The sequence below is a fragment of the Vicugna pacos genome, chromosome 23 (genome assembly GCF_048564905.1).
Source record: "Vicugna pacos chromosome 23, VicPac4, whole genome shotgun sequence".
NCBI classification, from domain to species: Eukaryota; Metazoa; Chordata; class Mammalia; order Artiodactyla; family Camelidae; genus Vicugna; species Vicugna pacos.
In genome coordinates, this window is record NC_133009.1 from 8,634,587 (window position 1) to 8,651,189 (window position 16,603).

At 54.5% G+C, this 16,603-nt stretch overlaps 1 protein-coding gene across 2 annotated transcripts in view; it reads right to left on the reverse strand.

Annotated features, from left to right (window-relative positions):
• Window positions 1-9,939: 9,939 nt before the first annotated feature.
• The window catches only part of LOC116277792 (adhesion G protein-coupled receptor B1-like), a 219,441-nt gene continuing 212,777 nt past the window's right edge, over window positions 9,940-16,603 (reverse strand). For both annotated transcript variants that reach the window (XM_072948444.1, XM_072948443.1), the window contains 3 exons: window positions 11,336-11,479; window positions 10,793-10,880; window positions 9,940-10,452 (listed from right to left, as the gene is read on the reverse strand). In XM_072948444.1, coding sequence (XP_072804545.1) covers window positions 11,473-11,479 — 7 coding nt within the window. In that variant the 3' untranslated portion in view covers window positions 9,940-10,452; window positions 10,793-10,880; window positions 11,336-11,472. The remainder of the gene's footprint in view (window positions 10,453-10,792; window positions 10,881-11,335; window positions 11,480-16,603) is intronic.

Consider the following 16,603-nt stretch of genomic DNA (forward strand, 5'->3'; position numbering starts at 1 on the left):
CACATTCATGGGCCTGCTCCCTCCTTTGCCTCCACACTCCTGGGCCTGCACACTCCTGGGCATGCACACTCCTGGGACTGCCCTCTCCTGGACCTGCACACACCTGGGCCTGCACACTCCTGGGGCTGCTCCATCTGGTGCCTACACACTCCTGGGCCTGTATACTCCTGGGCCTGCACACTCTTTCGCCTGACCTCACCTGGCCCTACGCACTCTTAGGCGTGCAATCTACTGGTCATGCCCTCTCCTTGGCCTGCACATTCCTGGGCCTGCACACTCCTGGACTTGACCTCTCCTGTGTCTCTGCACACTCCTGGGCCTGCATAACCCTGGGCCTGTTCCCTAGTATGCCTGCACAATCCAGGGCCTCCACACTCCTGCTTCTGCTCCCTCCTGTGCCTGCACAGTCCTGGAACTGCACACTCCTGATCGTGCGCACACTTGGGCCAGCACATTTCTGGGCCTGCTCCCTCCTATGCCTGCACACAGATTGGCTTGCACACTGCTGGGCCTGATCCCTCCTTAGCCTGCAAACTCCAGGGCCTGCACATACCAGGGGCTGCACCCAACTGTGTCTGGACATCCCTGGGCATGCACACTCCTGGGCCTGCACACTCTTGGGCCTGCACACTCCTAGGCCTGCTCCCTCCTGTGCCTGCACACTAAAGGACCTGCACATTCCTGGGCCTGCTCCCTCCTGTGCCTCCACACTCCTGGGCCTGCACACTCCTGGGCGTACACACTCCTGGGTCTTCACACTCCTAGGCCTGCCCTCCCTTGGGCCTGCACACTCCTGGTCCGGCCCTCCCCTGGTCCTGAACACTTCTGGGCCTGCACACTCCTGGTCCGGCCCTCCCCTGGTCCTGAACACTTCTGGGCCTGCACACTCCTGGGCCTGCTCCCTACTGTGCCTGTACACTCCTGGGTATGCACATTCCTGGCCTGACCTCTCCTGAGACTGCGGACTCCTGGGCCTGCACTCTCCTCGACCTGCTCTCACCTGGGCCTGTACCCACTTCAGCTGGCCCTCTCATGGGCCTGCACACCCTTGAGCCTGCACACTCCTGGGCCTGCCATCTCCTGGTCCTGCACACTCCTGGGCCTTCTCGATCCTGTGACTGAACACTCCTGGGCTTGTACACTATTGGGCCTGCCCTCTCCTGGGCCTGCACACTCTTGGGCCTGCCCTCTCCTGGGCCTGCACACACATGGGCCTACCCTCTCCTGGTCCTAAACCCTCCTGTGCATGCACACTTCTGGGCCTGCACACTCCTGGGCCTGCACACACATGGGCCTGCTCGATCCTGTGCCTGCACACTCCTGGGCTTGTACACCCATGGGCCTGCAGACTCCTGTGCCAGCACACTATTGGGCATGCACACTATTGGGCCTGCCCTCTCCTGGGCCTGCCCTCTCCTGGGCCTGCACACACATGGGCCTACCCTCTCCTGGTCCTAAACCCTCCTGTGTATGCACACTAATGGGCCTGTACACTCCTGGGCCTGCACACTCCTGTGTCAGCACACTATTGGGCATGCACACTCCTGGGCCTACACACTCCTTGGCCTGCTCCCTCCTGTGCCTGCACATTCCTGGGCCTGCTCCCTCCTGTGCCTCCACACTCCTGGGCCTGCTCGATCCTGTGCTTGCACACTCCTGGGCTTGTACACCCACGGGCCTGCAGACTCCTGTGCCAGCACACTCCTGGGTCTGCACACTATTGGGCCTGCCCTCTCCTGGGCCTGCACACTCTTGGGCCTGCCCTCTCCTGGGCCTGCACACACATGGGCCTACTCTCTCCTGGGCCTGCACACACATGGGCCTACTCTCTCCTGGGCCTGCACACTCTTGGGCCTGCCCTCTCCTGGGCCTGCACACACATGGGCCTACTCTCTCCTGGGCCTAAACCCTCCTGTGTATGCACACTAATGGGCCTGCACACTCCTTGGGCTGCTCCCTCCCGTGCCTGCAAACTCCATGGCTTGCACATTCCTGGGCCTGCTCCCTCCTGTACCTCCACTCTCCTGGGCCTGCACAATCCTGGGCCTGACCTCTCCAGGCCTGCACAATCTGGGGCCAGCCCTTTCCTGGGCCTGCACACTGCCAGGCCTGCACACTCCTGTGCGTGCACCCTCCTCGGCCTGGACACACTTGGGCCTGCACACTCCTGGGAGTGCACACTCCTGGGCCTGCTCCCTACTGTGCCTCCACAATCCTGGGCCTGCTCCCTCCTGTGCCTGCACAACCCAGGGCCTCCACACTCCTGCTTCTGCTCCCTCCTGTGCCTGCACAGTCCTGGGACTGCACACTCCTGGGCCTGCACACTCCTGTGTCTGAACACTCCCGGGCCTGCACACTCCTGATCCTGCGCACCCCTGGACTGTATGGACTGTACAGTCCTGATCCTGCCCTCTCCTGGACCTGCACTGTCCTTGGCCTGCCCTCTCCTGGGCCTGCACACTCCGGGGCCAGCCCTTTCCTGGGCCTGTCCTCTCCTGGGCCTGCACACACCTGTGTCTGCAGACACCTGGGCATGCAGACCCCTGGGCCTGAACAGTTCTGAGCCTGGTTCCTGCTGTGCCTGCACACACTTAGGCCTCCAAACACCTGGGTCTGCTCATCCTGGCCCATCACACTCCTCGGACTGAACACTCCTGGGTCTGCACACACAATGGCCTACACACTCCTGTGCCTGCTCCCTCCTGTCCTGCATACTCCTGGCCCTGCACACCGCTGGGCCAGCACAACACTTGTCCTGCCCCCTCCTGCGCCTGCCCACTCAACGGATTGAACACTTCTCTGTCTGCATATTTCTGGGCCTGCACACTCCTGGGTCTACCTTCTCCTTGGCCTGCCCTCTCCTGGGCCTGCACACTCCTTGCCCTGCTCCCTCCTGTGCCTCAACACTTCTGGGCCTGCACATTCATGGGCCTGCTCCCTCCTTTGCCTCCACACTCCTGGGCCTGCACACTCCTGGGCATGCACACTCCTGGGACTGCCCTCTCCTGGACCTGCACACACCTGGGCCTGCACACTCCTGGGGCTGCTCCATCTGGTGCCTACACACTCCTGGGCCTGTATACTCCTGGGCCTGCACACTCTTTCGCCTGACCTCACCTGGCCCTACGCACTCTTAGGCGTGCAATCTACTGGTCATGCCCTCTCCTTGGCCTGCACATTCCTGGGCCTGCACACTCCTGGACTTGACCTCTCCTGTGTCTCTGCACACTCCTGGGCCTGCATAACCCTGGGCCTGTTCCCTAGTATGCCTGCACAATCCAGGGCCTCCACACTCCTGCTTCTGCTCCCTCCTGTGCCTGCACAGTCCTGGAACTGCACACTCCTGATCGTGCGCACACTTGGGCCAGCACATTTCTGGGCCTGCTCCCTCCTATGCCTGCACACAGATTGGCTTGCACACTGCTGGGCCTGATCCCTCCTTAGCCTGCAAACTCCAGGGCCTGCACATACCAGGGGCTGCACCCAACTGTGTCTGGACATCCCTGGGCATGCACACTCCTGGGCCTGCACACTCTTGGGCCTGCACACTCCTAGGCCTGCTCCCTCCTGTGCCTGCACACTAAAGGACCTGCACATTCCTGGGCCTGCTCCCTCCTGTGCCTCCACACTCCTGGGCCTGCACACTCCTGGGCGTACACACTCCTGGGTCTTCACACTCCTAGGCCTGCCCTCCCTTGGGCCTGCACACTCCTGGTCCGGCCCTCCCCTGGTCCTGAACACTTCTGGGCCTGCACACTCCTGGTCCGGCCCTCCCCTGGTCCTGAACACTTCTGGGCCTGCACACTCCTGGGCCTGCTCCCTACTGTGCCTGTACACTCCTGGGTATGCACATTCCTGGCCTGACCTCTCCTGAGACTGCGGACTCCTGGGCCTGCACTCTCCTCGACCTGCTCTCACCTGGGCCTGTACCCACTTCAGCTGGCCCTCTCATGGGCCTGCACACCCTTGAGCCTGCACACTCCTGGGCCTGCCATCTCCTGGTCCTGCACACTCCTGGGCCTTCTCGATCCTGTGACTGAACACTCCTGGGCTTGTACACTATTGGGCCTGCCCTCTCCTGGGCCTGCACACTCTTGGGCCTGCCCTCTCCTGGGCCTGCACACACATGGGCCTACCCTCTCCTGGTCCTAAACCCTCCTGTGCATGCACACTTCTGGGCCTGCACACTCCTGGGCCTGCACACACATGGGCCTGCTCGATCCTGTGCCTGCACACTCCTGGGCTTGTACACCCATGGGCCTGCAGACTCCTGTGCCAGCACACTATTGGGCATGCACACTATTGGGCCTGCCCTCTCCTGGGCCTGCCCTCTCCTGGGCCTGCACACACATGGGCCTACCCTCTCCTGGTCCTAAACCCTCCTGTGTATGCACACTAATGGGCCTGTACACTCCTGGGCCTGCACACTCCTGTGTCAGCACACTATTGGGCATGCACACTCCTGGGCCTACACACTCCTTGGCCTGCTCCCTCCTGTGCCTGCACATTCCTGGGCCTGCTCCCTCCTGTGCCTCCACACTCCTGGGCCTGCTCGATCCTGTGCTTGCACACTCCTGGGCTTGTACACCCACGGGCCTGCAGACTCCTGTGCCAGCACACTCCTGGGTCTGCACACTATTGGGCCTGCCCTCTCCTGGGCCTGCACACTCTTGGGCCTGCCCTCTCCTGGGCCTGCACACACATGGGCCTACTCTCTCCTGGGCCTGCACACACATGGGCCTACTCTCTCCTGGGCCTGCACACTCTTGGGCCTGCCCTCTCCTGGGCCTGCACACACATGGGCCTACTCTCTCCTGGGCCTAAACCCTCCTGTGTATGCACACTAATGGGCCTGCACACTCCTTGGGCTGCTCCCTCCCGTGCCTGCAAACTCCATGGCTTGCACATTCCTGGGCCTGCTCCCTCCTGTACCTCCACTCTCCTGGGCCTGCACAATCCTGGGCCTGACCTCTCCAGGCCTGCACAATCTGGGGCCAGCCCTTTCCTGGGCCTGCACACTGCCAGGCCTGCACACTCCTGTGCGTGCACCCTCCTCGGCCTGGACACACTTGGGCCTGCACACTCCTGGGAGTGCACACTCCTGGGCCTGCTCCCTACTGTGCCTCCACAATCCTGGGCCTGCTCCCTCCTGTGCCTGCACAACCCAGGGCCTCCACACTCCTGCTTCTGCTCCCTCCTGTGCCTGCACAGTCCTGGGACTGCACACTCCTGGGCCTGCACACTCCTGTGTCTGAACACTCCCGGGCCTGCACACTCCTGATCCTGCGCACCCCTGGACTGTATGGACTGTACAGTCCTGATCCTGCCCTCTCCTGGACCTGCACTGTCCTTGGCCTGCCCTCTCCTGGGCCTGCACACTCCGGGGCCAGCCCTTTCCTGGGCCTGTCCTCTCCTGGGCCTGCACACACCTGTGTCTGCAGACACCTGGGCATGCAGACCCCTGGGCCTGAACAGTTCTGAGCCTGGTTCCTGCTGTGCCTGCACACACTTAGGCCTCCAAACACCTGGGTCTGCTCATCCTGGCCCATCACACTCCTCGGACTGAACACTCCTGGGTCTGCACACACAATGGCCTACACACTCCTGTGCCTGCTCCCTCCTGTCCTGCATACTCCTGGCCCTGCACACCGCTGGGCCAGCACAACACTTGTCCTGCCCCCTCCTGCGCCTGCCCACTCAACGGATTGAACACTTCTCTGTCTGCATATTTCTGGGCCTGCACACTCCTGGGTCTACCTTCTCCTTGGCCTGCCCTCTCCTGGGCCTGCACACTCCTTGCCCTGCTCCCTCCTGTGCCTCAACACTTCTGGGCCTGCACATTCATGGGCCTGCTCCCTCCTTTGCCTCCACACTCCTGGGCCTGCACACTCCTGGGCATGCACACTCCTGGGACTGCCCTCTCCTGGACCTGCACACACCTGGGCCTGCACACTCCTGGGGCTGCTCCATCTGGTGCCTACACACTCCTGGGCCTGTATACTCCTGGGCCTGCACACTCTTTCGCCTGACCTCACCTGGCCCTACGCACTCTTAGGCGTGCAATCTACTGGTCATGCCCTCTCCTTGGCCTGCACATTCCTGGGCCTGCACACTCCTGGACTTGACCTCTCCTGTGTCTCTGCACACTCCTGGGCCTGCATAACCCTGGGCCTGTTCCCTAGTATGCCTGCACAATCCAGGGCCTCCACACTCCTGCTTCTGCTCCCTCCTGTGCCTGCACAGTCCTGGAACTGCACACTCCTGATCGTGCGCACACTTGGGCCAGCACATTTCTGGGCCTGCTCCCTCCTATGCCTGCACACAGATTGGCTTGCACACTGCTGGGCCTGATCCCTCCTTAGCCTGCAAACTCCAGGGCCTGCACATACCAGGGGCTGCACCCAACTGTGTCTGGACATCCCTGGGCATGCACACTCCTGGGCCTGCACACTCTTGGGCCTGCACACTCCTAGGCCTGCTCCCTCCTGTGCCTGCACACTAAAGGACCTGCACATTCCTGGGCCTGCTCCCTCCTGTGCCTCCACACTCCTGGGCCTGCACACTCCTGGGCGTACACACTCCTGGGTCTTCACACTCCTAGGCCTGCCCTCCCTTGGGCCTGCACACTCCTGGTCCGGCCCTCCCCTGGTCCTGAATACTTCTGGGCCTGCACACTCCTGGGCCTGCTCCCTACTGTGCCTGTACACTCCTGGGTATGCACATTCCTGGCCTGACCTCTCTTGGGACTGCGGACTCCTGGGCCTGCACTCTCCTCGACCTGCTCTCACCAGGGCCTGTACCCACTTCGGCCGGCCCTCTCATGGGCCTGCACATGACTGGGCCTGCACATGACTGGGCCTGCACACTCCTGGGCCTTCTCGATCCTATGACTGCACACTCCTGGGCTTGTACACTATTGGGCCTGCCCTCTACTGGGCCTGCACACTCTTGGGCCTGCACTCTCCTGGGCCTGCCCGCTCCTGGGCCTGCCCTCTCCTGGGCCTGCCCGCTCCTGGGCCTGCCCTCTCCTGGGCCTGCACACACATGGGCCTACCCTCTCCTGGTCCTAAACCCTCCTGTGCATGCACACTTCTGGGCCTGCACACTCCTGTGTCAGCACACTATTGGGCATGCACACTCCTGGACCTGCACACTTCTTGGCCTGCTCCCTCCTGTGCCTGCACACTCCAGGGCCTGTACATTCCTGGGCCTGCTCCCTCCTGTGCCTCCACACTCCTGGGCCTGCACACACATGGGCCTGCTCGATATTGTGCCTGCACACTCCTGGGCTTGTACACCCATGGGCCTGCAGACTCCTGTGCCAGCACACTCCTGGGCCTGCACAGTATTGGGCCTGCCCTCTCCTGGGCCTGCACACTCTTGTTCCTGCCCTCTCCTGGGCCTGCACACACATGGGCCTACTCTCTCCTGGGCCTAAACCCTCCTGTGTATGCACATTAATGGGCCTGCACACTCCTGGGCCTGCACACTCCTTGGCCTGCTCCATCCTGGGCTTGCACACTCCTGGTCCTGCACACTCCTGGGCCTGCACACACATGGGCCTACTCACTCCTGGGCCTAAACCCTCCTGTGTATGCATGCTAATGGGCCTGCACACTCTTGGGCCTGCACACTCTTGGGCCTGCCTTCTACTGGGCCTGCACACACATGGGCCTACTCTCTCCTGGGCCTAAACCCTCCTGTGTATGCACATTAAAGGGCCTGTACTCTCCTGTGCCTGCACACTCCTTGGCCTGCTCCCTCCTGGGCTTGCACACTCCTGGTCCTGCACACTCCTCGGTCTTCACACTCCTAGGCCTGCACACTCCTGACCTGCCCTCTCCTTGGCAGGACCTCAACATTTCTTCCGTCTCCTTTGTCTGCACACTCCTGGTCCTGCACAATCCTGGGCCTGCTCCATCCAGTGCCTGCAGTCTCCTGGACCTGCCTTCTCCTTGGCCGGCCCTCAACATAACTGCCCTCTCCTTTGTCTGCGCACTCCTGGGCCTGGACACACCTGGGCCTGCCCCCAACTGTCCTGCCCTCTGCTGTATCTGCACACCCGTAGGCCTGCACACTCATGTGCCTGCTCCATCCTGTGCCTGCACCCTCCTGTGTCTGAACACTCCTGTGCATGCATACTCCTGGGAACGCAGAGACCTGGGCCTGCACACTCCTGGACCTGCTCTCACCTGGGCCTGCACCCACTTCGGCCGGCCCTCTCCTGGGCCTGCACATTCCTGGGCCTGCACATACCTGGGCCTGCTCTCTCCTGTGCCTGCTCCCTCCTATGCCTGCACACAGCTTGGCTTGCACACTCCTGGGCCTGCTCCGTTCTTAGCCTGCAAACTCCTGGGTCGGCAAACTCCGGGGCCTGACCTCTCCGGGCCTGCACACTCCAGGGCCAGCCCTTTCCTGGGCCTGCATACTGCTAGACCTGCACACTCTTGTGCGTGCACCCTCCTGGGCCTGAACACTCCTATGCCTGCATCCTCCTTTGTCTGCACACTCTTGGGCCTGCCCTCTTCTGGGCCATCACACACATGGGCCTACCCTCTCCTGGGCGTAAACCCTCCTGTGTATGCACACTAATGGGCCTGTACACTTCTGAGCCTGCACACTCCTTGGCCTGTCCAATCCTTGGCCTGCCCTCTTCTGGACCTCCCACTCCTGAGCCTGCCCCTACTTCGGCCCTCTCCTGGGCCTGCACACTCCTGGGCCTGACCTCACTTGGACATGACCTCTCCTGGTCCTGCACACTCCTGTGTCTGAACACTCCTGGGCCTGCCCTCTCCTGGACCTGCCCTCTCCTGGGCGGGCCGTCACCTGTCCCGCGCTCTCCTGTGTCTGCTCACATCTGGGACTGCACACACCTGTGTGCACACGCCTGGGCCTGCACACACCATGACCTACCCTCTCCTGGGCCTGACCCCACTTCAGCCAGCCCTCTCTTGTGCCTGCACAAGCCTGACCTGCAGACCCCTGAGCCTCCACACTCCTGTGTCTGCACACTCCTGGGACTGCACACTCCTCGGCCTGCCCTCTACAGGGTCTGCACTCTCCTGGGCCAGCACTCACCTCGGCCTGCCCTCTATTGGGCCTCATCCCACCTGTGCCTGCACACTCCTGGGCCTGCCCTCTCCTGGGCCTGCTCCCTTCTGTGTCTGCACACTCCTGGGCCTGCACACTCCTGGGCCTGCCAGCTCCTTGGCCTGCACACTCTTCGGCCTGCCCTCTCCTGGGCCCGCACACTCCTGCATCTGCACACTCTTGGGCCTGCACACTCCTGGACCTGCCCTCTCCTGGGCCTGCCCCCAATTTGGTCGGTCCTCTCTTGGGCCTGCACACTCCTGGGCTTTCCCTCACTTGGACGTGCCCTCTCCTGGGCCATGACACGACACATGAGCACCACAGCTGCAGCAAACATTTGGTGGGAAGCAGGTTGGCCGCTGAGTGACGACCACCTGATGTGCCTCAGCTCACTGGCTGTGGAGTTTAAACAGTTCAGGCAAACATGACAACTGCACAACCCTATCCTTCTCCACTCAGCCGGCCGCACTCCGGCCTGTACTCTGGGCTCCTGCCCTGTGTGTTATGGGGCAGGAGGTGGCGCGGTCCGGCTACCCGGACCGCGTGCTCCCGTGCGGGGGAAGGGCCCTCAAAGGCTTCTAACCAGGCGACAAATCAGGAACCAGGTGAGTCACAGCCGCACAGACACACACATCTGAAAGAACCTTCCAGGAAACCCTGATGACAGCTCAGACAGTGACGTTTTCACTGATTCCTATTCCAGTCCTTTCACACGCAGCTCACAAAAAAAAAAAAAAAATCACAACTCTCGGTGAATCACAATTCAAAGTTTTAAAATTACAGACAATCTACAATAAATAAATAAACTCAGTCCCACAAAGATACAGTGTGGGAGCCACTGGGGCTGAGATAGCACATTATGCAACAAGAGGTCGGGGACTGGACGGGAAGCACAGAGATGGCCGGGCACCTCCAGGGGCTGGCAGGAGCTCTTGGGTTTCTCTCCACGGTCACTGCCCTCTGTTGAGGCTCCCTCTCCCTCCCCAAAGAGGGAAAACCCAGAGGTTTTCTAACTTTGCAGTCACTGTCCATTCATCAGCCATGTCTAGTGTATCTCACCAGCACTGCAAACCTCCTCCCTGCCTTCCCCACCCCCTGCAGGCAGCTCTCAGGGGCTAGGGGGGGTGCTCTTCCTCCCTGAGGCCAGCCCTCCTGGGGCAGGTGTAATAGCAAAGAATAAACCTGACTGCATATTAGATCTGCTTTCCCTTTAACCCTGTGCTGTTTTCCAGGCTGCCTTACCAGCTCTGCCCCTTTTGTAAAACAATGTTGCCTTCAGCCTGAAATGGACAGGAGAGCCTGTTCTCAAGGCTCTCAGCCTTCAGGATAAGAGCTCTTTTCCTCTCCTATACACACAACAAGCTGCAGAACAGAAAGTAACATTTGTTTTGTTAGAGGTTTTACAGGGGCCCCATGAGCTGACCCACAACTGCAAAAACAAAGAATTCCTGCACCAAGGACTTTGCACCAACCACCCACAACCCCTCTGCTTTTGAGTGTAAAAGGAGCCTGAATTCTCACTCGGAGAAGGTGGCTCTCCAGGACATTAGCCTGCCATCTTCTCGGTCAGCTGCCTTTCCAAATAAACTCACTATTCTTTACCCCGACACCGCGTCTCCCGATTTCTTGGCCTGTCGTGCGACTTGTGGAATGAGTGTGGACTTGGAAACACAGGGAAGGAAAGCCAAGTCAGGACTCTCACCCTCTTGTCTTTGCTCAGAATACCACCAAGGGGTTGCTGGGACAGTGGGCGGAAAACTGAGGCTGCAACACGACCATGAGCACTGGACCTGGGTGGGAGAGATGGGGGGTGCTGTCCGAAGCGCACCCGGCCTCCTTCCGTGTCACATCACACCCACGTCCCCAGACCCAGGGAGGCCTGGAGCCCCACACAGCAGAGCGCATCCAAACCTTCAGATGCCCAGTGACCGGTCCACTGTGCACCCTCTGGTGCCCTCCTCCCTGTTCCTCCTCCCCGCTCGTCCTCCTTCTGCCCCGCTGGCTCAGCCCTGGTCCCACCACATCCCCACCCAGGGCCAGCACAGCGGCAGGAACACCCTCGGCAGGCCGCCCAGCTTTCCTGCAAGTACAACGTAAGATACTGACCAACTCCTGCAATCACTCTACAGTGACGCTTCTATATTATTTTGTAAAATACTGGCTTTTGAAATAGCTGACTACAGAGTCCTACCAAAACAGAAATCCGCCAAAGACATTATCAGATGAAATAAAGCAATTCGCTCACCTCACAGCCAGGGGTAACGCTGTGGCCCCAGACATGAGGGGCACGTGTAGAACATTTCTCTCCGATGGTGCTGGGAGGGAAGCACACCGACCAGCCTCAGGGTCTCAGGGTCACGGTTATCACTTCGACAGGAACAGTCACAAGCTTCACGGTTGAAAGAATAAAACAAAGTCTGACATAAAGTGTTGAGTTTTATGTTTGTGGGGTTTTTTATTTTCCATACTATGGTTAAAGATCCTTGAAACTAAAAATTCATTCATTTTTTAGATCATAGTACAGTGTATTTCAGAAGGGTCATTCAATAAAGATGTATTGAATTTCACTTAATAATTTTAAAAGGTAAAACATTTTTAGCTTTTCAACTAAGGATGAAAAGAACTGATGTATCAGATTCCCTACTGTACTGCCTTATATCTAGGGACCATCAAGGTTAGAATATTGTTTCTATATTTATTTTAAGTTCATAATTAACTTTTCTGTGCTGTATGGATTAATATTTCCTTCCTGTTGATGACTCAAATTTGCAATAAAAACCAGTAAGCTTAATAAGCTTCCTAAATTCAGTATATCATATATTTAGTTATAAATGACACGCATCCAGATAGTCCAGTTTTGCAAATATTTTTAAATAGTTGAATCACAGAACTATATACATATATATATATATAAAGTTTTTTTATTGAAGTATGGTCAATTTACAATGTTGAGTCAATTTCTGGTGTACAGCGTCATGTTTCAGTCATCCATATACATACATAAGTTCCTTTTCATTTTCTTTAGTTACTATAAGATATGATTATAGTTCCCTGTGCTATACAGTAGAAAACTGTTTATCTATTGTGTGTGTAATAGTATCTGTAAACCTCAAACTTCCAATTTATCCCTTCCCACCCGTTCCCCCTCTGGTAGCCGAAGTTTGTTTTCTATGTCTGTGGGTCTGTTTCTGCTTTGTAAGTAAGTTCATTTATGTCTTTTAAAAAGATACTTTTGAATTTCATTTACCATCTGCCTTATTTCTTTTGAATTGATTTTTTGTTTTTTTATCTATGATACTATACGTGAAGGGTGCAAATATCCTTATTCATTGCACTTCCTCAAAGAATGCAAAAATAAAATTTGAAGAAAGGGAAACACGATTTGAGAAGACCTTCAAAGCCATCCAAGACAAAGAACACGTGCCACTTACCAGCTGTAGTATATTTTAGCAGCATTTCAAATTAAAGACGTGAAAGAAAGAGAAAAATAACGTCAAATATTCAGATTCAAATAGAAGACTAATGTTACAGGACAATTTTTGATTAACTATATAATGATTAAATCTTTAACAAAAATACATCTTGATTATTTGGTTAAGTTCACCTTTTTAAGGGAACACAATTATCATGGATCACAGAATTCCATCCCAGCTGTGAAAAATGTTTTACACAAAATTTGACATAAACACCAAATAAATGTTTGCCACTGTTTTCATTACTGAAATTGTTGTTTCTAATTTTAAGCCAAAGTGGTTATTTCATATATACTATTTATTAAGAAGAAAAATCATTCACATTAGGTTTACATTTATGCTCTAAAAGATGGCTTGGAACAGACTGAGGCATTACTTGCACATAGAAATTCTCTAAGTATTCTTCAGTGGAGCCATAACACTGAGCAGGAGGAGGACTTGAGTAACTGGCTAGTTTTCCTGCCAAAATGGGACGTTTAGCACAATGGATGACGCTCACAAGGAAATGTGATGATAATGACAATGATAAACCACCCAGCCACCCCGGTGCAGGACAGGCTCACACACCAAATAAGGCTTCAAATAGCCGTGTCTGGACCAGGAGCGCCCCAGGGTTCTTCAGGTCCCCAGGAGCTTCCACCCTTGGTGGGAGATTCTTCCCCTGAGATGGTGTAACCATCTCCAGGGACTCTCAACTGACCGCTGAACACCTGGGCCGGGCCTCACACAGTGGCCAAGCACTGCGCAGACAGAGCAGAGCTGCTGGGTGGGCCCTGCCCAACCCAACAGGACTCACCCCCACCCGACCTCAGCTTCAGCCCACTCATCCCAGCCCGGACCATCCCCAGGTCAGGCCCATGGCCTGGCTGTCCAATCTGGAACTCACAGAGCCCCGCCCACCCCATCCCGTTCCCCTGAGGACCATTTCCCACCTTCCCACTCCCTGGCCCTCCCCCGAGCCCTGGTGGGCCCAGCCGGCTCCAAGTTTACAGGGGTTTGCAGTGCTCTGACTCATTTCTTTTGGCACCAGAACCCTTTGGCCTTGGGAACGCCAGGGGAGAGGATGCTGTCAACTCTTCCCTTAGAAACAAGTGCTTAGGCTTGAGCCTGGAAGGCAGGAGGCCAGGCTTGGGGTGCGAGGACTACATGGCTGCCAAACTGAGTCTAAAGGGGGGGTGTCTGTTTCCCCTCAGCATGCTGGGGCGGGAACTGGGGACTTCACTGACTGGTGACCCCGTAACCATCAGGCATGAGGAGTAATTCCTGCCATTTAACGAAGAGGAAAAAGATTCAGAAATTGTCTTCAAGGGTCATGACTGGGGCTCTAAAGGGGCCCCACAGTTCAAGGTCCTTGAGGCCCTAAGTCTGAACTTTTGAATCTACCTCGATTTTGAAGCTCACATCGTGTGCACTGCCTGGCCACTCTGGCCCAAACTGTGTGACCCCGGTTTCCGTCTCTAAAGAAACTTGTTTTATTCATTTAAAAAGACCCATGGTGGAGGGGGAGTACAGCTCAGTGTTAGAGTGCGTGCTCAGCATGCACAAGGCCCTGGGTTCAGTCCCTAGTAGTTCTGTTAAAAAACAAACCCAAACAAAACCATACTGCTTTAAGTAATGTACTAGATCCCCCCGATGGGGCGTGATGTCAGTGCTACATGGCTCTGCTGATGGAGACGAAGCTGGCTCGGTCACATCTAATATCCCCTCGGCTGGCTTTTATGGCCACATTTTAGTGCAGACCTCTTCACGTTCAGTCAAAACCTGCGGACTATTCTTTTGCAATCACCAGTGTAATCAACTGAGATAACGGGGAATGGCTAAAACTAGCAAATGAAACGTTATTAACTGGATATTCAAAAGGCCTGGAAGTTCTAGCCCATAGATATGAATTACAAAGAAGATAAAGTTCCTTTATAATAGAGACTTGAAGGACAGAGACCACCGTAACCAAAGACTAAAGTTAGCGTCACTAATAATGGGACAAATGGACTGCTGGCCCATCAATTTCATGAAAACAAAGCAGCAGACTATCTTACAGAGAGACTATGTTATTTATCAAAGCTGTGCATAATTCAAACCCTGGATCCAAGACAGAGAAAGAGTATTTTGGGGGGTGGCGGGAGGGTATAGCTTAGTGGCACAGCACATGCTTAGCATGCACAAAGTCCTGGGCTCAAGCCCCAGTATCTCTATTTAAATAAATAAACAAATAAATAAATCCAAACACCTCACCCCCCAAAATAAAATTAAAAATTAAATAAAGAACATTTCAGGACAGTGGGGAAAATTTTAACATGGACTACACTGTAAATCAGCATATATATATATACACACACACACACACACACACACACAAAAATATATAATTTCTATAATGTGGATTTTTACGTAAGAAAATGCCTTTGTTTTGACAAGAAACGTGCTGAACTATGTAGTGTTGATGTCTATAATTTACTTACAAACAGCTCACAACTCCCTCAAATGAAACTCTATTTTCCCTATATACACAGTCAATGTGATACAGGTAAACAGTTGGTTCTCAGTAAAGGACATCCAGAATTCTTTGTACTTTTCTATAGTTCTGAGTGTTAACGGAAAGGAGAGGAAGTACTAGTGGATCAGGTAGCTGGTAAAAAAGTAACTTATTGGAGGGAAAACAAGTGCCACCTACCCCCTAGTGAGGACTCTCCTTATTGGGCTAAGTCATCCCACCCCACGCCCCATACACTCACATCATTTCTTTGGCTGGAAGTTCAATGTGGTAGTTAAAGAAGTAGACAGAGCGGCACGGGAACTGTGTCCAATTTAAGAGTATTAGAGAGAAGCCTGTATAACTACACAAACTTATTTCACACTCATAAAACTGTACAAACTTATAGAATAAACAAGCAGGACTTAAATTGCTGGCCCAGGAAGTACAACCATCCAAAACTTTGACTTGTAAAGATACATGCACCCAAGTGCACATAGCAGAACTGTTTACAACAGCCAAGAAATGGAAGCAAATTAAATGTCCATTGACAGATGACTGGATAAAGAAGTTGTGGTATTTATACAATGGAATACTACTCAGCCGTAAAAAAAGAATGAAATAATGCCATTTGCAGCAACATGGAAGGACCTCGAGATTATCATAATAAGTGAAGTAAGTCAGAGAAAGATAACTATCATATATTACTTACGTGTATAATCTAAAAAAATTATACAAATGAACTTATTTACAAAACAGAAACAAACTCACAGACAGAAAACAAACTTAAGAGATACCAAAGGGGAAAGGGGGGAGGGATAAATTTGGAATTTGGGATTAACAGATACACACTACTACATACAAAATAGATGAAAAATAAGGACCTGGAACTAGATTCAGTATCTTATAATAACCTATAATGGAAAAGAATCTGAAAAAGAATATATGTAATGTGTAACTGAATCATTTTGTTGTACCCCTGAAACACTGTATAAGTCAATTATACTTGAATAAAACATAAATAAATTTTTAACAGGCAGAAGAAAAAGCGGTGTGAGTGAAACACCACACACCTGGAAGAATCACTAGGCTTGTGGAAACCGATCTCGAAAGAGTTCATGTGCCAGGCACACCTGTATCCTCAGCCTCCAGGAAACGCTGTGCTTCCAAAGGTGTGCGATGCCTCAAGTCTCATCCTGCCCTGCTTCCTCTCCATCTCAGCTGCTTCCCGCCCTTCAGAGGTGCACAACCCCCTTTCGCTTCCATCTTTGCTTCCAATTCTCTCCAAATTGATACCCACGTTTGATCCGACTCCTATCAAAGTGCTGTCAAGATTTCTTTGTAGATAACGAGTATTTTAAAATTTCCATTAAAAAAGGCACTACAATAGCTAAAACAATGTTTAAAACAAGTTATCTGCCTGCCTAAGTGTAGCTATCATCATATAGCTATAGTCAGCAGGACGATGCGGTGTTGGCAGATACAGTGTAAAATGCAGAGCTGTAAAGCCTTCAGGGAAAAAAACCCAGGATACTATCTTTGGGAACAAGGGCTAATACATCCTGAGAAC